Source organism: Pholis gunnellus (assembly GCF_910591455.1).
Source record: "Pholis gunnellus genome assembly, chromosome: 8".
NCBI classification, from domain to species: Eukaryota; Metazoa; Chordata; class Actinopteri; order Perciformes; family Pholidae; genus Pholis; species Pholis gunnellus.
In genome coordinates, this window is record NC_136534.1 from 17336031 (window position 1) to 17357036 (window position 21006).

Sequence of the window (21006 nt, forward strand, 5' to 3'; positions counted from 1 at the left end):
AACTTTACATGTTTGCTTGTTTAAATTACTTAAATTATCACCAAAATCGCTGTAGATTGATTTTCTGTCAATTGCCTGATTTATCAATTAATTGACAAGTTGTTTGAGCTCAGAGCGCGTTACATGCTCAACAAAAGAAAGCTATTTTCTGTTTGAAATCTTAATGCAAATAGCAGGGCGTGTAAAGCTAATAAAAAAGCTAGCTTTATTCAATCATGTTGCCATGATGAACTGATCTTAGGTCAGTGAAGCCAAACCTTGTTGTACCTGAAGGGTTACAGGCAAAAACTCACTCACCTCAGCCTCTGCTCTGAGTGATGCACTGTGATTTACACTCCCAAGAGTCTGTTTCGAGTAACTGTGGCTGACATTTTGACCCTTACTTTGCACAGGTGACCACTGGTCATAAATTGTCTCCACTGAGCCCGGATGGAGGAGGGACATAGTGGCCTTCACCCTTCCTTCCCCTCTTCCCCTCTGCTCTTACTTCACATCCTGGCTGCTCTCACCCTCCTTTCCTTCCCTCCCGCAGGGTGGAGGAGGGGGACCGGTGGCAGTAGAAAATGGCTGCCTTGGCAACGGTGCCCAGCTATGCCCCTTCCCTGTGGGTGAGAGTGTGTCATGCCCTCCCCCGGCTGGACCTCACCATGCAGATGAAGGACAACACCTTTGTCCCCGACAGCTGGGAGTACCAGCAGGTAACAGACACCTGCCACACCACATGCTGTACTGTAACTGTCCAATCTGAGGTGCCACATTGCATAATATTTACAGCGCTGTATGTAGCTATAACTCTACAGGTGCATTGTACTACAATTGAGTGACTTGAATAGGGCAATTTGTTCTACATCACACTTTAAATTGCTCCATAAACCCCACAATGTAACTGCAATCCTGCAGAGCTATAATGGCATTTGCGGTCCTTTAAAAAAAACCTTTTCATGCCAACTCATTGACCTCATCATTGGAAGATTGCACTTGTCCCCTCCAAGAGCCCCTTAGCTCACATCTAACCTTTTTTAATTTTCTACCTTGCTTTTTAGATTTCGCAGCGCTCTTCCAAACTGTCACATGCACCTCTGCCTCTGTGCATGAAAAGGGGAGATATTTTATGCAATTTGGTTTCAGGGAGTGCATGAGATTCAACATGGTCCTCTAGCAGGTTTCTGCACAGTGTAGTCTCTGTTGCAAAATGCAAGGTTTCATCCTTCTTCTCCTCCAACAGGCTCTCATACAAAAAACGCTCCAGCCGGCAGTGTCTCACAGTGGCGTGTTTGTGACTTCTCTGCGGTACAAAGAGGGGGGAGACTCAAATTATCCTGCAGAACAGGAAGACAAAAGGGACTGAAAGTGCTCCGAGAGAGAGAATGAGAGAGGGAACGAATGAGTAATGCGAGGAGGTTGCCGAACAGAAGACCGGGCAGAGAGAGAGAAACGGAGAGAGAGAGAGAGAGAGAGTTAGAGTGGGAGTGCGAGCGAGTGGCAGTGAATGTATTTAAGTAGGTCACAGATTATTAATAGAGATTCAGTGGTGTGGATAGAAAGAAAGAGAGAGGGGAGAGTGGGGGAGAGAAAGAGAGTGGGAGCGAGGGTGAGCGTGGGGAAAGAGGGGTGGAGCGATGGGGAGGGGCTTCACATAGCAGGAGGTGAGATACAGTAGAGAGAAGGTGGAGGAATGGGGAGTGACAGACGGGCAGATGGATGATGGATAATACTGTAGATATGTGCTGGAGCAAAATGCCTTTCAGTAATGTTGACTTTATGACATGGAGCCCGATCAAAAGCAAAGTCTGTTATGGCTTAGTGACATTAAAATTCACTATGATGCAGCTCAGGGATTCATGGGTTAAAGCCTTTGAATCAAGCATAGATGGTCAAGAAGCATCTCAAATTAATTGCGTTAAATCTCCAATCTATTTTAATGTGTGTTGCATGCAGCGCGTATCTGTATGCTTGATTTTTCCGGCTATTTGAAGCACACAATTTACATCCTCATACCTTTTTAATCATCATCTCCTGCTACTTAATGGGGGCGGGACCATTATGACAAGCGAGACTAGTTGGTATTTGACCATCTCAAATTGCTCTTCTCCACTTGTAAAAAATGGAATTAGAGTGACATTTTTCACATTCACTGACTCATCCTTTCTTTTCCTCCTCATCTTTTTCTCAGACTCTGCTGGTTTTGTCCAGTTTATCAGCCATAGCTCTCGTCATCTCCCTCCTGGTGGTCCTCTCCTTCCTCATACACTACTGCTGCTGTCACCGTGGTGACCGGAGCGAGGGATCAGAGGAGGAGGAGGAGGATGAAGATGCCAGCACAGGTCACGGTTACAGCGGGAAGAAGGGGCGGGGCATCTGCTGTGTCACGTGGGTGGCGGTGGCGTCTGTCACGCTGTGCTGGTGAGGAGGAGTCATTACAACCACAGAGCTGTTTTGTTTTATGGCATCATACACAAGTCGCCTTTTAGCAGTGATGGAAGAAGTCCTCAGATCCTTTAACTAACTACCAGTGAAACACTGTAAACATAAAGTATTAGTTCATTCTAGAAACCAAGTACTGGTTACTTTTTACACACCTTTAAAATATGATAAACAGTATAAGATAAAAGATAAACAACCCAGCAAAGCAATCAGTTAGCTACACTTCAACCAGCGACAACATCAAAATGGCCCTCAGACATTAATGCACCTGTAATGATAAGTCAGTATCAATACATACATAACAATATCACAATAACTTTTGATACTTAAAGCATACTTTGCTAATACTCCATGATTGAAGGCAAGACTATACCTAAAGTGGTGCATTTTCATATTGTGTTATTTCTACTTTTAGAAGAAAGTTCTGAATATTTCCTCGACTACTGATAATTACATTGTGAACACTAATGCTTCTAAGTCGCTGGTCGAAGTGCAGCTAATTAACCAAGGGGATTATTTTACCTCTTTTTTTAGCCTGAAACATTAATATAAAGTAACAACATTTTGAGAAATACATTTATTGACTTTTTTTGCAGAAAGCTAAAGATTGATACTCATGAGCCAGCAAACTGGTTAGTTTATTTTATTTAAGTTTAGCTTAGCATAAAGACTGGACACATCTAGCCTGACTGTGTCCCCCCTGTTTCAAGTCTTTATGCTAAACCAACCTAATCTGCTGCTGGCTGTAACTTCATATTTATCGTACCGACGCGAGAGTGGCATCACTCTTCTTATCTAACTTTCTGCAAGAGAGCGAATATGCTTATTTTCCAAAAAGTTGAACTATTCCTTTAATTTAAACCATCTGAGAAGTTTAAAGGGGAAATCCTTTTTTGTTGAAACTGCAAACAACTCGTAGATGTCATCAATGTGACAAGAGGCAAGAGTAGTAAGTACAAAGGGTCACAAGCCAAAAAGATTGGGAAATACTGGTTAAATCTGTAAAAATGCATTGTATTTCAAACGCTTATCTTGTGTCTTTTAGGTAGAATCTTGAAAGAATAATTAGAAACTATAGCAGATAAATCAGATAAATGCAGCAAAAAGTACAATATTTCCCTCGGAAATGTAGCCGAGTTGAAGTATAGAGTAATAAAAGCAAAAAATTCTCAAGTGCAGTACAATTACCTCAACATTTGACTTAAGTACAGTCGTTTTAACTGGAACAACAACAAGGCTGTGAATCACAAGCTGTCACCTTCTCCATCGTCATGTGCTTTTTAGTCCCTCACACAGTCACCAATGTCACTGGAGAAGAGAGGAGGCATGGCTGACAGCTGATGGTCACATTAAGTTGCTGTTTACCGACCACAGGCCTGTGACAGCACTGTGTGTGTCAGTTTGTGTGTGTGTGTGTCGGGGTGTGTGTGTGTATTTTAGTGGTTTCCTAATCGCTGTGTGTGTGAGGGTGATCTCAGCTCGCCCACCTACAGTACAGCAGTCATTTACCCGCCGGTGTTCCCCTCAGATCTGGTGACCATGCAGTCATCAAGTCAGTACACTGCCTCCGCATGGACCTTTTACAGAAATGCTGCTTGACTTCTTCCCAAAACACTCTCGTAAAGGGGAAGTCACTGAGGGGAAAGACAATTTATATCTAAAGCTACAGGCCCAGCTGTGTGCTGTCATAAAATTATAGTGCTTATTATATCCCAGTAGATTCCCTGCACGTTTTATATGCACGGGGACTGTTTTGTTACATCACAGAACATAATGTACCGGGGATCTGATTTCAGCTGTCATAATGATGTCATCATATACAGACTCTTCGGTGGATGTGGGTCGTGTCTCCCCCTCATGGACCGTAATGTAATGTAGTCCTCTCCTCCTCTGATGCTCGATGCGAGAGCTTTGTGCGCTAGACAGGATGGAAAATGAATGCTGCAGTTTAAAATATTTCATGTGGCACCCTTTCCTCCAGACGGTGGCCTTTTCTGTCACAAGCACAAAAACAGCCAATATGAAATGCAGCTGCATTAGAGAGCGTCCACATTTGGCAGCTCGAAATGCAAAGCACAGACAGACACAGACACACATTCCTCCTTTTCCTTTTCCCCCTGCTTTCTAATCTGGGTCACATACTTTGTGGGAGATTGGGTCATACCATTCCTCTCGGGTTTGAGGGGATTTGATGAACATCTGGCCCGAGCCTTAATCTGAATATTTGAATAACAGAAAGATGTGTAAACATGTCGCTCTGTTTAACCTTTCGAATATTTTCCTTGCTGAAGCTTAACGGTTGAGTGCTAAGAGTCCGTTTTTTTCCCATCATCTGTTTATTCCTTCCCTTGCGCTCCACTGTTGGTATGCTCATCCAGAGCACACACATCCCATCCGCTCCAGCTCTATCTTCTTGTGTCACATTAATTTAAAATGTACATACACACTGAATTAAACATTAGATTTATGCCTCTGCTATCTGTTCTTCTATCCCCCCCACACACACACACACACACACACACACACACACACACACACACACACACACACACACACACACATATGTATACACCTCCCACCATGTTTTCATGTTTCCTTTTTTTCCCCTCCCTGTGCAGTGTTGCCATAGGCATCGGTTTCTATGGCAACAGCGAGGCTAATGATGGGATGTATCAGTTGACCTCGTCTCTTCTCACAGCCAATTATACGCTAGCTTCCATCGATCTGCTGGTGAGTGTTGCAATTCCACAAGTAAACTGTCAGAATATCTAACCTGCGTGTGTGTGTGTGTGTGTGTGTGTGTGTGTGTGTGTGTGTGTGTGTGTGTGTGTGTGTGTGTGTGTGTGTGTGTGTGTGTGTGTGTGTGCGCTCATGTTCACATGAGGTCTGCAGACAGAGAGAAAAAATCCGATACAAACTTCTGTTTTTTATCGATTTGCCTGTAGTCAGACAGTGGTTTATGTGTCAGACTGCTAAATGTCCTCCTTCTACTGAAGGCACAGGTCAGGAGAACTGCAGTAATATAGATGATGAATAACCGAATGAGTGAGAGACAAAACACAGTTCATCTCATATCAATGCATATCAAAGAAACATATCAATAATTAAAATTAGAGCAAGATATGTGATCTGATCCTCATGAAGCAGTAGCATTAGACACAGTTCAAAGAGAGAGGGAATAGGCACGCAGACACCGCACAGAATAATATGTATAATAGAATAATTATCCTGATATTTGATATAAACATTTAATAAAACACATTTATGAAGAAACTTACTTATGCAAAAATGTAAAATAAACATGTAGTGAAACTTAATTAGAAATATACATTAAAAATGTTTATAAATAATAAACAATTGTGCCATTAACATATGTAATTAATGACAGATACATATATTTATAGTATTTGAAAAAAAACTAAATAACAGGAAGTTGGATGAAATCGAAATTAAAAGGAAACCTAACTCACCTAAAATAAATGCTGCTACTAGAAGACGAGTTATATCAGTGAAATCAAACAATAAAGAAGAAGAAACATGGACTAAAGCTAAACTATAAATAAGAACTAAGACTATACACTATGTTAATACAGGAATGTATGTGCAGGTATGTCCTATTTAGAAATGCATATACAGGTAAAAAAAAAAAAGACAAGACAGAGGCTTTCTTAAAAAGCAGTAGCTGCAAACAATAGGCTTAAACGACCCTATTCTGAATGAGACAGATAACAAATTATTCATCATGATTGCACAGTCATACAAAAACTAGTCTCAAAAGGAGTGTGCTGAATCCTGTGTCTGTACTGCTGCAATCTACGATGTTCTCTTAGCCAACTTACAAAAACCTGTCGTGTGTTTTAGAGTGTTTTCATGTAAAAGGAAATCCTTTTGTACTTTGCAAAGTAAAAGTTTAATTTGTGTTAAAATGAGGGACGTGCAGTATTGAACTTGAGGCACCGAGGTGCACATAATCTTTAGTTCTCTATCTCCATAACGAAACCACTCTAAGCTGACCACCATTTTATGACCATCATTTTTTCTACTTTGTGGTTTCCGTCCCACTTAGCTTCCCTCACATTCTGTCTTCCTCCCACTCCAAGATTTCAGACACAATTTCTGGGCTGCAGCTGTCTGTCTCTGGCCCCCTGACCTCAATGGAGGAGCTCTTTACTGGCAGTAAACCCTTCCTGGCGTCGTCGCGGAACTGCCGGAGGTTATCTGAGAACGTGATCAACCTCCTCTCCTCCATCTCCCTGGCTCGGTCCAGTGTGGACGCAGGATTGGGCAATGACAGCATCAGCGGGGCGTCCATCATACCTCTAACCCCAGTACCTCCCTCTGTGGCCCCTACAATGGTGCCTACCGGCGGCTTGATGCCCAGCCCCTTCTCTCCTGGCTGGGCGGCCAACACGCTGATGGTCAATGAGGACTACAGGTGAGGAAGTAGTCCTGACAAGCCGATATAGATTTATTTCCTAGATTGTTATTAGTAAATGATACTAAAGTGCTGCCTGGATCTGTTCTTGGATGCATATTGTATTCCAGATGATTCCGTGCATGTCTAGATACCCACAATACAAATATGATACAAATATATTTCTTCCCACATATTGCGATTAAAAGCCAATTCAATATAATTTGTTATAGCTGCATTTTAGCACTTTGTTTTATGGTTCTGTAATTTCCAAATAATTAAAACAAAATTCAAAGATGCTCCCTGTAAAGAACGACCTAATTTGGCTCTAACTGGAAGGAAAATAAAGTTAAATTGTTACCTGAACATGCAAACATTGTCAAACTTTCTTATATGAAGAAACTATTTCACTAATGAATAATGAACAATTAATGCAAAAAAAAAATTCTATAAATGGAGCAGTTTTTCAACCATAAAAACCAATGTCCCTAAAATCAGTAAACTTTTCTTTCTTGGAAACTTCCAAGGGAAACTGAGCTGTAAAATATATTGTTACCGTGATATTATACTGATTTATATATGTTTTTTGGATTATCAACAAAAAATATTGTTAATTAACTACATTTAATATTTCCTAAAAATGTTGGTTCATGCATAGAATCAGAAACGCCCCAGAAAATGGTGTCTACAGCCACAACAACAATGGTAAACAGCGATAGTCAGCTCTAGAACAGTTTGCCTGTTCGTGTCCTTTTTCTGCTGACAATCTGACCCCTGATAGGTTTGCTCATAAATGTATCTGTTGCTCTTTGTAATTGTGTAAGAAACAATAATTCCCATCGCGTTTCCAGCTAAATAGATGGCGTAACTCTATTCTTCTTATAAAACAATCTGGATTATTGTTCTTCCTATTTACAAAACTCATTATCCACTACTATTGATGGTAAATGTTGCATGTTTATCAAGATGGCTGGGTTTGTTGAGGTAATGCAATGGAAAGTTTTTTTCAAAAGGGCCAAAATGTTCTGACTCATAATGGGTCAATTGGATGCTTTGATCCGTCAGTTTTCCAATCCGGTAGTTTAACATTTTGGCTAAAAACACATAGATTTACTTAGATAGTCACAAGTATTACTTTTTACAACTTATACAGCAGAAGTATCAGGGGTTAAAATACAACCAATCCACGGATTCCCATTTTATGGGTATTAGAGTGAAAAGGATTCAATACTGTATATGCAAGGCCCATTTAATCTATCATTCAAGTGTAACCGCTTTACATCTAGCGACCAGTTCCTGTGACTTGGAGGCTGCAAACTTTAGTTGTATCCAGCGGTTGTTTCCCGTCTGCTCCTGTAACCATTTCATATTCTGACAAGTTAATGTGATAAACAGGCAGATTTGGAGGAGCATAAACTATCTGGATCAATTTCACAACTATCAACGGCTGTTTATCAACACTGTTGACAGTGTTGAGGCTGAGGAAACTATCTGAATCAGCCTTTCATAAATGTTGCATGTTTATCAAGATGGCTGGGTTTGTTGAGGTAATGCAATGGAAAGTTTTTTTCAAAAGGGCCAAAATGTTCTGGCTCATAATGGGTCAATTGGATGCGTAGTCCATAATAATAACATCATGGAAGTACTGCTTCCCATAAACTAACCACACACAGCAAACAGACAATCTTCTCATCCCTCCATTTAAACAGTGAGAGGGGAAGTAAGGTTTCAACCTCAACCTAACTTCACCACTTCCCTGATCTCATATAGTGGAGTCCTGTGTCTGCCTCATCTTCAATAGCAGATAATGCTACTCAGTCCTACCACAGACACACATTAAGGGAATGTCTCACTACTTCTGTTTAAAGAGAGATACATACATATCCCAGATCAGCACTGTTAACAGAATACAATCATCTTATTACACTTTCATGGAAAGGTGGGAAAAGATTGCAAGTTTTAATCCCAGATCAGGTGGAGAAATGGGATGAAGTGAACGCTGTATATTTCACACATCACCAAGAACATACTGGCTAGGATGCAAAGTCAAAACTAATAATAAATATGCATGGTGCCAAGCTTGAAATTGCAAATGAAAAAGGAGACATTTCAGCTGTCTTCATTGCTCTGTGAGGAGCTCTACTGCTGCCACTCTGAACTACTTTAAGACTGAACTTCACATCCAGATCGTCTCCTCCTGGATCAACTCTACTGGCAGAACAGAGATCGTAACTGGATGTACACTAAATCGTTCCCTGACTAAATCAAATCCTTCATTTGTTACTTTGCAAATTTCCAACCCACAACTTAAAACAGTTTACCAAATTAAGTCCGACCATTGTAAATGGAGGAGCAGTTGAAGGGTCAAGGTTCAATTTATTCATCAATAAACACATCAAAATGAAAGTGCTGTCGTACTAATCAACCAACTCGGAAATTAAAACCGTAGATGAAAACAACAACAACATAAAATGATAGACCATAGCATTAAATTAGAATAACAATTCCTCCTTTCAAATGTCTGGCTAGTAGTGATAAAACAGCATAACATAGCAGTTGTGCTATGATTTTGGAAACGCTTATTGTCCTCCGTACACACAGTTAAAAGCTGTGGGAAAAAAAACTCTTAAATTGACCGTGAGCTATTATTCTCTCTGTTCTAAGGTCAATAATAACCTTGCACACACACAAACATTTATCACAGTTTTTAATGTAATGCCATTCGCTGTTTGTTGTGTTCGTGTGTTTCTTTGCTAAAGGTGGCTATCATACGTGTTGTTGCTGCTGCTTGACCTCATAGTGTGTCTGTTCATCCTGCTGGGACTGGCCAAGCAAGCCCGCTGGCTGCTCATCCTGTGAGTACACACACACACACACACACACTCACACACTTTTAGTGTTAGACACGAACCATACAACGCTGGATTGATGGTCAGGGTGTCATCTTGGCTGAAGAGCTTGTGCTGTTCCCTCCACAGGATGACCGTGCTGGCATGGCTGGCTCTCTTCCTAAGCTGGGGCTCCCTTGGCTTGGAGACAGCCACTGTGGTGGTGAGTAGACCCAGAGAAACTGCTCTGGTAAGCAGAGGCCAGGGCTGAAGGGAGGGAGCGGAGAGATGAAGCGCTGGAGGAATAGGAAGTGAATGGGACTGTCATGGCAGGGATGGGCTGGCTCCAGCTGAGGGAAGAGAGTTACAGGACGCCAAAGCAACGTGTGTGTGTGCATGTGTGCGTGTGTGTGTGTGTGTGTGTGTGTGTGTGTGTGTGTGTGTGTGTGTGTGTTTTCTGTGCCCATTGTGCTAAACTGTGAAAAGATCTGCCTAGGGAACGCTGCAGTCGTGGCAGAGGACCAAAAAGGCAGGAAAATGGGGCAGAGATTAAAGATTCAATGTGCGTGTGCACAAGCGCATTTGTGAACAAATTGTGTTTGTGCATTAAAGTGCGTGTTTGTTGCGTAAGTGTGTTTGCAAGTGTGTAGGCGTTTGGCTTGGAGAAGTAAAGATGGAAGATGAAGAGAAGTGCTTTCAACACGACTGCGGAGGGGAGTGGGAGAGTGCATTGTGAGATCAGTTAAAGAGAGAGATCGAGCTAAAGTGAGAGAGAGAGAGAGAAAGAGAGGGGGAAGTGGGTAAACCATCAGCTTGCCATCAACGGTGCAAGACTTGAAGCTGTTGCTGTACTTCGGCCCTTTGGGGCTTCAGACTGAGCATGCAAGAAGGTGGAAGTGCGAGTAAATCCTGTGAAAGTAAAATTCACAAACATGCTGCTGGAGAATGTTCTGCTTTTAACGCGTGAACATGACAACACCCCCAGTGTGCTGTGTCTTACAGGCATGAATCCAGGCTGTAACATTTATCAAGAACAAAGCACAGAGAGAGTTTTTTTTTAATGTCTCAAACAGAGGAGTGTCCTTTTTGAGTTTCCTCTGTGAAGTTTGCTCGTACTCTCTGAGGAGGAGACTGTTTTGGGTGGGGGGGGGGGGGGTATTCGAAGAGGGTCAATGGTGGCTGTTTTTCTGCACTGCTGCCCACTTTAAGAGACCCAGTGTCATTTGGAGCTGGCGGGAGATGGTCCCAAGGCCTGTGGGTCCACACAGAGCCGCTCTGTTTCTGGTCACTGACAGGGAAACAATGGGCCAGCTGTGGGCCTGCCCACTTTATTCTGTCCCGGGTCGCTACTTTTCCCGTCAGCCACCGGGCTCTCTGTGTGGCTCTCACTCCCTCTTCTGGTGGGGCGACATCAAGCTGAGAGGGTTTGTGGGTGCACCGTCTCTGACCTGAGTGCATCCTCTAAAAACAATAAAGGCCAGCAGTGTATGATTTGGAAAAAACAGGTCAACAGAGGGGAGGATATGAATAAAGAGCTTATGGATAGAAAACTAGATGTCCGCGTGAAGCACAGGTTTATCCAGGTCAGCATGTGATGCAGTCAGTTCTACATCTGCCACTGTATTGTGAGCCGCCGTCAGATATCTGAGGAGGTAAGTATGTCAGTTGGTCAGTGTGTCTACTAACTTTTCCCTTGTGATCATTTTCTCTTGCCCTCCCTCTTTCACCTCATCTTGTCCCTCTCTCTCCTGCTGTGTTGTTCTTCTCCTCTTTTCCTGTCATCCTTTTCTCCATCTCCCCGTCACTCTCGCTGCTTTGCCAGGCTCTCAGTGACTTCTGCACAGATCCAAACACGTTTGTCGTCAACTCCACCCACTTCAACGCCGGGACCAGCTCAGGTACAGTATCAACCTATTTCTCAACACATTTCGAGTAGTTTCCCATTTCTGCAATGCGCTTGATTTACCTCCCAACTGTGCGTATGTCCGCGCAATTGAATATAATGACAGTGAAATGTCCCCACATCTTTTCTATTATGCACTGATCTGTTGTGCACTGGTGTTTTGCTGGCCATTCAGATGTTTTGGATTATTACCTGACCTGCAGCAGGCGCATGAACAGTCCGTTCCAGCAGGTAATGTGACCTCCTGTCAGTCACATGTCTTATGTATATAACGCATTGCTGGCATTTAGCTGACTTTCTTACCCTCATTGATTTAAGGGAACAGGTTGCGTGTCAGACTTGCTCAAGGACAAATTATTTGAGGACAGGAGCCACAGCTGTTGCTGCGTGTCCTGTCCTTAAATGATTTGCTCTCCAGATGAATAGCTCCTCGCTAAGCATAATAATGGTATATTTAAGCATTAATGCAAATTAAAAGCGCTTAACCCTACTGACTTGTGGGCTGCAGCTGCTGACCCAGTCGCAGAGGGCACTGTCAAACATCCACACACACCTCTCCAGTCTGGACAGAAATGCTCTCACGCAGTTCCCCAAAGCCGAGGTATGTCATAAGGTCCAAACATGCAGCTTAAGAAATAACATTTTCAGAGATTCTTTTTCTAACTCGTCTCAATTTTTTTCCGACATGGCAGAAGTCACTCAGGGAGATTCAGCAGATACTCAACTCCACAGAGGGCAACTTCCATCAGTTGGTGGCACTGCTGAACTGCCGAGGTCTGAATAAGGTAACACAAGGCGCAGCGCACGCAGGAACGCTAAGTACCAAGTTAATTATACTTTTTATTCATTGATATATCCGTCCATTTTCTTTCAGGACTACATTGACTCTTTGAAAGGCCTGTGCTACGATGGGATGGAGGGATTGCTCTACCTCTCCCTTTACTCTTTCCTCTCTGCTCTGGCCTTCACCGCCATCCTCTGCTCTCTGCCCGGCGCCTGGAGGAGCTTCCCCAGGTGAGAGAGAGAGAGTGGGAATATATGTCTGTGGTGCAAGGTATAGGTGCCACTTGGTTCTATCAGTTTCGAATAGAAATAGGGACAAATAGAACATTGTTATTTTCATACACTCCCACTCATTTAAACACTGAATGGCCTCGCATAACCTAAAGAACGAGACGACATAGTTGATGTGAGTTGAAGGTGCTGAAAAGCAATAAATCTATTTTGTCCCACAGTGTTGTGGGAACATTTTGTTCTCTGCTCCTCCATTCATAAAGAATAACGTGCAAAACATCCACAATCACCTCACAATTACAGAAAGTTTCTGCGTGGCATATAATGCTGCTTGGCATACAATGTGGAAACATATTGAAGTGTATGAGAGATAGTTGGTTGAAATTTACCTTTGACAATTTTCAAGTGAAAAGTCTAGCATGCTTAAAAAGGGTTATAATACAGTAATACCATGAATGAAGTTTGGCCTCCTCAACTCTATTTTAGATTTTAAACTCATTTCTTTTTTGCATGTTCAGGGGTTTGGTAGCCACGGCACAGGTTTGTTGGATCTGCTGCGATGGATATGGAGTAGATAGTTAGATCCACGTCCACTGAAATCCATGAGAATCCTCTTCAAGTGTCGTCAGCTAACAGCGAGATTAGGTAGTTTGTGATCAGTCCTGTAGATCGGTAGTTTGATCTTTTCTGTGTTAACCATTTGTGGATGAATATGTCACTTTTACCATCTGAAGCGTGCATGTTATATCTTTTTATTTTTTCTTGCAATATTAGAGTATAACTAATCATGAATAGTGACTGAGATAATCATGGAGATGTCTTGTCAGATGTCTTTTAATGGGACTATGAGAATGAATACAGCTATGAAGAGAATACGCTATAAAGGCACATTCATCGTTTCTCTGCTCACACATGCACCTCTCTGTCTCTTTCATGGACGACGACAGTGAATCAGAGGAGTACGAAGACTCGGACAGCGAGAGTGAGGACCCCTTCACCTCCCATCAGGCACGTAGACAGACGGCCTCGGGGTCTCAGCGAGGGGCCATGACCCCCTTCTATAATTACCCGGGGGCCGGGTGGACACCCCCCTTTTCTAGCGCGCCGCCCCTCCCGTGAGTAACACAGACACTCAGACACACAGACAGACAGACAGACAGAACGTCCCAGATGTTGCAGGAGGAGGAGGAGGCTGCTCGTAGATACAGTTTGGCATAAAGCTGGTGCTTCTGTGTCAATATTTGTACCTATGGGCAGCTGTTATACTGATGCCCCCCCCAGGATCAGGGATTTTAAAAAGTCCAGGATGTACACAGAGTATACTTAAACACATAGAGACTGACTGAGCACTACTAAGACGTTTTTGTGCAGACACATAGTCCTTTTGGTGAAGAATTCACAGATTTCCCTCTCAAACAGCATTCATTTTAATCATGATATACATAACAGATGTTGCAAAGTTATCTTTCCTACAGAGTAGTTGAAGTGCAGTGTAGTCAGCTAGGTTCACACACTTTTGTCTCTATATAGACATGTAGTCCAAATCCACAGAGCTGCCAGGTTAAGCACATGCATTGCAGACAGACACACAGACAGGTCAATATGGACTAGAGTGTAGGCAGAGAAACAGACACAACTCCAGAGGTCTGTCTGTCTGTCTGTGTGTCTGCCTATTCGTCTGTCGAGTGTTTCAGGACAGACGATGTAGGCCGCTCGGTCATTTTCGCAGATCTTGTCTCAAATGGCGTCCTGTCTCCTAAACAGTAGTAGACTACTGCTGTGTTGGGGGGAGGGTCATTGACGAGGCAGCGCTCGTTAAAAACTCCGGCGATGTGAGGCTCAGGTTGACAATAGGTAACCCCCAGACGCCCCCACCCCCCCGCCCCCGCCCCCCCCCCCCCCCCCAAAAAAAAACCCACCCCTCTGCATCACGCTCATCTGTCTCCTCACTGTGTTGTCCATACCTCTCAACTTATTTCTCTGGATCTGTCCTTTGCTCTTTATCATCCCTCCTTTTTTGTTCTCCCTGTTTCTCACTTTCAATTTTCTCATCTTATTTTTTTTCTCTTTCTCCCTCACTGATGTTTCCAAGCTTAGTCAGAGCTCTGAGAAACCTAATCGTTGGCTATTTAACGTCCTATTCTAATGCCAGCTGATCGTCTTGACTGCTCCCATATCTAATATTAACACTAAAATACAAGGACACTGACTAAACCAAACTGTCAAGGCTCAGAAACTCAGCAAGCACTAAAAATACAGTCCACTCCTCTTCAATAGAATCTACTCAGGACTGCTTTAAAAGCTTTCTGGGGTTTATCATGCAGATAAACAGATTCATTAGGGAAACAACATTACAGCTGAAATTGGACTGGTGAGTCACACCCAGCTCTAAATGCATGTAATTGCAGATTATTGTATAAATCCTGCAGTGCATCGTCAGTCAGGAGTGGACTTGTACGCCTGCTGCTGGTGCTCTCAGTGCCTTGCTCGAGTGCCAGTAGTACTACTACCTACTAGTTTTATTGAGTGCTGTTTTTTTTCGCACTATATTTCTAACCGCTCTCTCTCCTTCTTTCCTGTTACCTGTCCTTGGCTCCCGTCACCCCGCGGACCCCGTCCCTTCTGTCTTTCTCAATGTGTCTCACCCCTGTTTCCCTCTCTCCTTCATCCTCCGTGCCTCCTCTCCCTCCTCTCTTGTGTCCTTGTCTCTCTCTATCTCCATACAGGACTCCAAACGTTTCCTCCAATGGCAACCCTGGCTATGAGAGCTTACCCTTGACTGACAGGCAGTCCCCACCCCCCTCTGTGAGTTCCTCTGTACTTGTGACGCCATCGCAATCTGTGCCATTTTATCGTTGCTGTTCGTGCTCACGCTCGCTTAAATAATCAGTATCAAACGGTTTAACATGGTGACCTCGAAGGACCCCGGGTGCTGGCCTTTTGCTCTTTTTGGTGCTTCAAAACCTGCAGAAACAAGAACGAGATATTACACATTTTCCCTGTTCCTGATTGTATTGTACATAAACTCTTTGTTACTAACATACATTTGGGAGCTCTTCATGTTTTATTATCGCTATCTGGCCATTTAACAGAGCCCCTAACCTTGACCATAACAATTTAAATGAATATAATCAGTGTGAAATTGGCAGCTTTCAATCGCATCTGTGAAAAAAAAGGTCCCCTCACTCGCTTTTTCTGGAGCTTTCAGTCGCATTTCACAGTCTTCCTCAGCTGCCACATATTTATCGCATTACCAAACTCTGTATTGTGATGACAGTTCATCTCCATGACACGTGAGCAAACTGCACGTGTTGACGAAGACCATGAGATGCAGCTGAAATCTGGAAAAAGCTAGTTAGTGGACGTTGAGTTCATTTTTTTTTGCATTACAGTCTTCTTGACTGACTGTAAACAGTTTCTGAGGAGGTAATGAAGTAAAGTAGTAATATTTACAGCTTTACTTCTCCTCTGAGTTTTATTTGAAATAGTTGAAATTCTGCATAAACATATTAAAGCTTGTTGGTCAGATAGTGAGCTAAACATGCGCTGTCTTCTACTCTTGAGTTGAGCTCGTGTGAATAACACATGTTGTTCTCCTCTCTTTTATTTTCTCTCAATACTCCCTTGGACCATCTCAACCTCTCTCCTGTTCTGGACGTACAGTACTCTCCCAGCATGCTGACTGGTTACGGGGGAAGTCAATCACACCCCAACCCCGCCCATTCGAGGAACCTGTATTCACGTTGATTATTATTTTTTTGTTAGGAAATGTATAGAAAAAAAAATGTTTAGTTTTCATATGAATGGACACTTTACTGAAATGAAAAAGAAACTAATCTAAATAAAATGAATGCTAGGTGTGAATTCAAAGTGCGTAACGTCAGTACCACGGAATATTATTATTATTAGAAGCACTTAAAAGAAACAGGTCTAAATGGACTGTTGATATAACCGACAATGACAATGCTGGTAGGATGGTTGTGCAAATATGAACCGAGTCCACTTGGTCTAAATTGTTTCCCCTCGTCTGTCCAAACTCTGTGTAAACTGTGAACAGTGGTGAGGCAAGTCAGAATGGTATTGACGTTACTACGTTGTAGTTTTATATTCTTAAATGTATCAGTACCACCGATTTATTTTTAAGTTTTTATATAAATATTGTTGTAGAAAAACACTGGCACGTAGCAACAAGACACATTTTTTTTTCTGTGAATGGTTAATGCAGTTCCTTCACTTGGTATCTTTTTTTTTATTATTACTTTTTTTTATTGGTGGCAATTCTGTATTTTCCTTGTATGACCATATGGTATTCTGTATATCTCACTGTCTATAATATCTGAATAATCATGAACATGTGCTCTTTAAAAAAAATACTTGAGGGCTACCAAGACCCTGTTTTAATGATTGAACGGAGAACGACAACTGCCACTCGAGTCTTAAGTGGAGAACTACAAATCCCATGCAATGACAGCAGGTACATAGCAATATGATTCTTGCTACTGGTGCTGCAGTAGCCCTACCGTAACTAGCAATAATAACTATGTATAGCATTGGGTTTCTGAGATCTCTCCAAGATGTTTTGTGTATATATGGTCTGGTATGTTGGAGATTTCATTGAATCCCCCCGTCCTTGCCAACTGACCTTGTTAACCCTTGAATTGAGTTTGTATGGTTATCAATGCTCCTTTTGAATGGCATCCTTTTACACTCAAGAGTCTAATATAAATAAAAATAACTTCAATAACCTTCACCTGGTCGTCATTGTGTCTACGAGTCAATGCAACGTAGGTAACAAACAAAAAGCTTTACAAGGGATTCATACTCAAAACAAGAGGTCAAAGTTTAATATAAATAAGTTTCACTATAACGAACCTCTGAGCTTAGGTTTATGTGTGAGTTAGTCTGTGTACCAGAGACAGTGCTCCTATTGTTCTGGATATGCATAGATCAACAGGAGAGACAAAATACAAACACAAAGGCTACATACAGTCACAGAACCAGTGTTTTTGCATGTTAGTTATTTAAAACAAATTTTAAAAAAAACTTTCATTTTCGATGTAAAACCAAAACATCTTCTTTCATTCATAATAAAACTGTCAAACTCATCCTGGAGAGACTTGAGACCTGGATGAAGTGGATAAAGCCTCCTAATCAAAGTCCCGTCTGCTTACTGTGTGGATTCAGCTGCATTATCACACATCAATGACAGAGCTAAGGGGGCTCGCCATGTTCATTGTGGTGGATCAGTGATCTCAAGCACCAAACGCACTTTAGATCTCAAATTGTAAGCTAAATGAGAGGAAAACAAAGGCAGCCAGGAAGACAACAAAACACATTTTAAAATCTAAAAACCGTGGCACGCTATGAAAAATGTTTAGAGCGTAATACTTAACGGATGAAAACATGCAAAGACACTGGCGGTCCTTCAATGCCTCACCAGGTGATGCCTTCACAGTACCTGTGAGCGCACACACACACACACACACACACACACACACACGAACAGTGCTAACAAATCTAACTGCAGTGCATAGGGGGTTTACCATAATGGTCGTGGATAGAGATAGTGCTGCTTGATAATGACCATCGAGCAAAAACGACTTGATTGCAATAGTCTAGGACAGCCAAACCATTTTGACTTGGTTATGTTTTGGTACTCAAAGTAGAACAGGTGTCCTTATTGCAGATGGTTTTTCATGCACAAACACTGCGATCTCTCTACCATGAAACAGTAAAAGTTCAGTCATAAGTCACGACTCGAGTATCATCAAACAAGCCCACATTTCCTTCAAACTTTGTTAGCTTAGATACACCTTCCCCGTGTTCAAAGCAAAGGTACTAAGAGAAGGACAATGCATATACATGGGTCACATCAGAGCAAAAGCTTTTACAGCTGTTACATTCAAAACAGTTCTTTATCTCAGGAGTAAACACCGGTCTCTGCTTCTCTTTGGAATTTCCTGTGTGTAGATATCAAATGGATTTTAGTGCATTCCCTGAAGAGTTTTCTGTATTTTTTTTTTTTTTTTAAAGTCTGTCATCATCCCAGAGGATTTGTTTCCTCACACTATGTGAAGGTGTGTCCCGTCACCAGAGCATCACTTCTTGGGGGTGTCAGAGTTCAGCCATGAGCCGTCCTCCTCCACCTCCCGCCGTACGACCAGGAGCATCTCTGCCACGTCCTGAGAAAGCTGTTCGCTGAGAAATGTGCTGAAAGAGAAGCAAAGCGGGAAAACGTTAGAACAACATGAACACAGACAGAGGGCAGATTAGTGCTCTCACGCAAACAAACGGTGAGGTAAGCCCCATGTGACCCCTCATATGGGATGACTCACTCGCTGAGACAGAAATCAAGCAGCACACCAAAGCCAAGTTTTGATCTCACTCAAGGCACACATGTCTGCTCTGAAGAGACATTTTAAAGATGTGAGAGCACATTCTTACCGTAGTTCTGCTTCTCCCCCGATACAGACGGGGCTCTTCAGCTTGGAGTCCAGGTTGTAGTACTGTCCATTCACTTGCCGAACCGCGAGCCAGTGTCGCCTTCGGAGTGGGAGGGACACGATCCCCAGAGATACCCGGGATGGGACATTAAGAATGAAACCCTGGACCTTTGGCATGCAAAGGCTCTCAACCGTCCTGGATTTTTTTTTTAAAAAAAGGGAGAAATTAGCTTTTAAACACCAAACAATGAGTTACTGTATCGTTATTCGTATAGCTTCCATAGAAATAGGAGAAATGCATAACCAACTAAATAACAAGCCCAGCATATGCAAAGTACATCACAAAGTAATGTGTGTTTAGCCTTTCAGATTTCAATACGCTCGGTGTGCTTCACTCACCTGCGTTTGTCCCACCACACGGCAGCCAGTTCACGGCTCTGCAGGGCCGCCATGATGACGTTGACGTCATAGTTTCCTGTACCCAACACTGAGCGGTGAGGGTTCACCACACACTGTGGAGCCAGCCTGCAGAGGGAGCGCAGCAGAACAAATGAGCATTTAAAAAAAAAAAAAGGGAAATCCAACATGTATTTGCTGCAGCTCTGTTTTAAATTGAGCCTCTTCTTGCCAGGTCTGTTTGGGGTGTGGACAGCTCTGAGGTTTTGTTTTCTATCGGTCCTGTATCTCCACACTCTGGACTTAACTCTCAAGCTCAACATCCATAGGATACATCTATGTCTTTGTCGTCATTGCATCTTCATAATCGTATTTGTTTCTAACAAACCTGGACAAAGTTTCTGTGAGTCGATGAAATCACAGGGTTGCCCGCAGGAAATTCTTCAGCCACGGTCACAAGCTACCCAGACCATGACTCATGTCGTTTCAAGTCAATTAAGTTAGTAAAAGCAACGGCTGTGTGAAGTTGCACCACTGATGTTCTTCCCTGAAGGTTCACGTTATATGTGAGAAATCCAGAAGTCAGCGATTGGTTCATTGTCAGTTGACCCACTCCAACAACCTGAACATTTAGCCAAATAGTGTTCCCTTTCCAAACCTGTGGAGGAAATCTAAATGTATTTATCTTCACCTGTACTGGTGCAGCAGGTTAGATGTTAAAGGTTTGTTTTTGTTGTAACCCCACAGATGTCTGTGAGTCTACCTGGGATGATACAATGCTTGTCTGGGACAAAACCAGGACTGTACCTCCCTGCTCTGCTCTTCCTCTCTTGTTACTCTGGAAATGTTGCATTTAAACGTTGGTTTCACCCAGCTGCTGCATAACAGTTATGAAATAACGTTTTGTTAGGGAGGCTATGTAACGAAGCTGTGGAGTAACTTATGGAGGGCTGAGATCACAAAGGGGCCAATGTGTGTCTTACTTTGAATGTGCTTTTTGGGGGTTTATACAAAGTAGCTTAGGCTAGCTACACCGACACACGCTCTAAACGTTACCCTACCGTTTGCAGATGTCATCGGCTGTCTCCTTGGTGAACACCCGCTCCTGGAGCACGTTGTTGAGTGCATGGATCGCGCACAGCTCCAGTCGTTGCTTCTCATGAAACACGTCTCCTTCGCTCATGCTAAAAGCTCTCTACACACGAGCACAGAGATACACACGAGCTGTAACACAGTTAACGCTAGCAGCAGTTGAAGCTAACAATAACAATAACTTAAAAAGTCGTTAGCTTACCGTTAACGGCTGCTAAACCGTCACAGCCTCGTGGTTATACTCGGTGTGTGGCTGCTATGGCAGCGTTTCTAAAAACAACAACGGTGAGGTGAACTATTATTAATCGACAATGGCTCCACGAAGCCACTGACCTGCTGATAAAACCGCTTCCCCGTTACAAAAAGACACTGGAGTCTGACAGCTACATCCAGAAACCGGAAGCAGATCCGTTGTTGTTGTTGTTGTTGTTGTGATGTTGTTGTTGTGCGGTTGTCACGCCCATTTACGGTATTAATAGCACCGAGCTAGTT

At 42.7% G+C, this 21006-nt stretch overlaps 2 protein-coding genes across 2 annotated transcripts; one reads left to right on the forward strand and one right to left on the reverse strand.

Annotated features, from left to right (window-relative positions):
• Positions 1-563: 563 nt before the first annotated feature.
• ttyh1 (tweety family member 1) lies at positions 564-16330 on the forward strand (the record flags this gene model as incomplete). Its single annotated transcript, XM_079164944.1, has 14 exons — positions 564-698; positions 2174-2403; positions 5043-5154; positions 6525-6859; positions 9598-9693; positions 9817-9889; positions 11489-11564; positions 11745-11800; positions 12078-12170; positions 12262-12354; positions 12444-12583; positions 13531-13698; positions 15310-15388; positions 16247-16330. The coding sequence occupies 14 exons, from the start codon at positions 564-566 to the stop codon at positions 16328-16330; spliced, it is 1770 nt and encodes a 589-aa protein (XP_079021070.1).
• A 1074-nt stretch (positions 16331-17404) lies between these two features.
• Positions 17405-21006, reverse strand: josd2 (Josephin domain containing 2). The gene is made up of 5 exons (XM_079165221.1): positions 20717-21006; positions 20484-20617; positions 19426-19551; positions 19028-19222; positions 17405-18793 (listed from the first exon to the last, which is right to left on the reverse strand). Exons 2-5 carry the CDS (start codon positions 20603-20605, stop codon positions 18682-18684), a joined length of 555 nt encoding a protein of 184 aa, XP_079021347.1. The 5' UTR covers positions 20606-20617; positions 20717-21006; the 3' UTR covers positions 17405-18681.

Coding starts and splice junctions, on each gene's coding strand:
- josd2 (XM_079165221.1), bottom strand. CDS start 20,605: ATGAGCGAAGGAGACGTGTTTCATGAGAAGCAACGACTGGAGCTGTGC. Junction 19,223..19,425: donor GTGTGGTGGGACAAACGCAG/GTGAGTGAAGCA, acceptor AAAAAAATCCAG/GACGGTTGAGAGCCTTTGCA. Junction 18,794..19,027: donor GGGGGAGAAGCAGAACTACG/GTAAGAATGTGC, acceptor CTTCTCTTTCAG/CACATTTCTCAGCGAACAGC.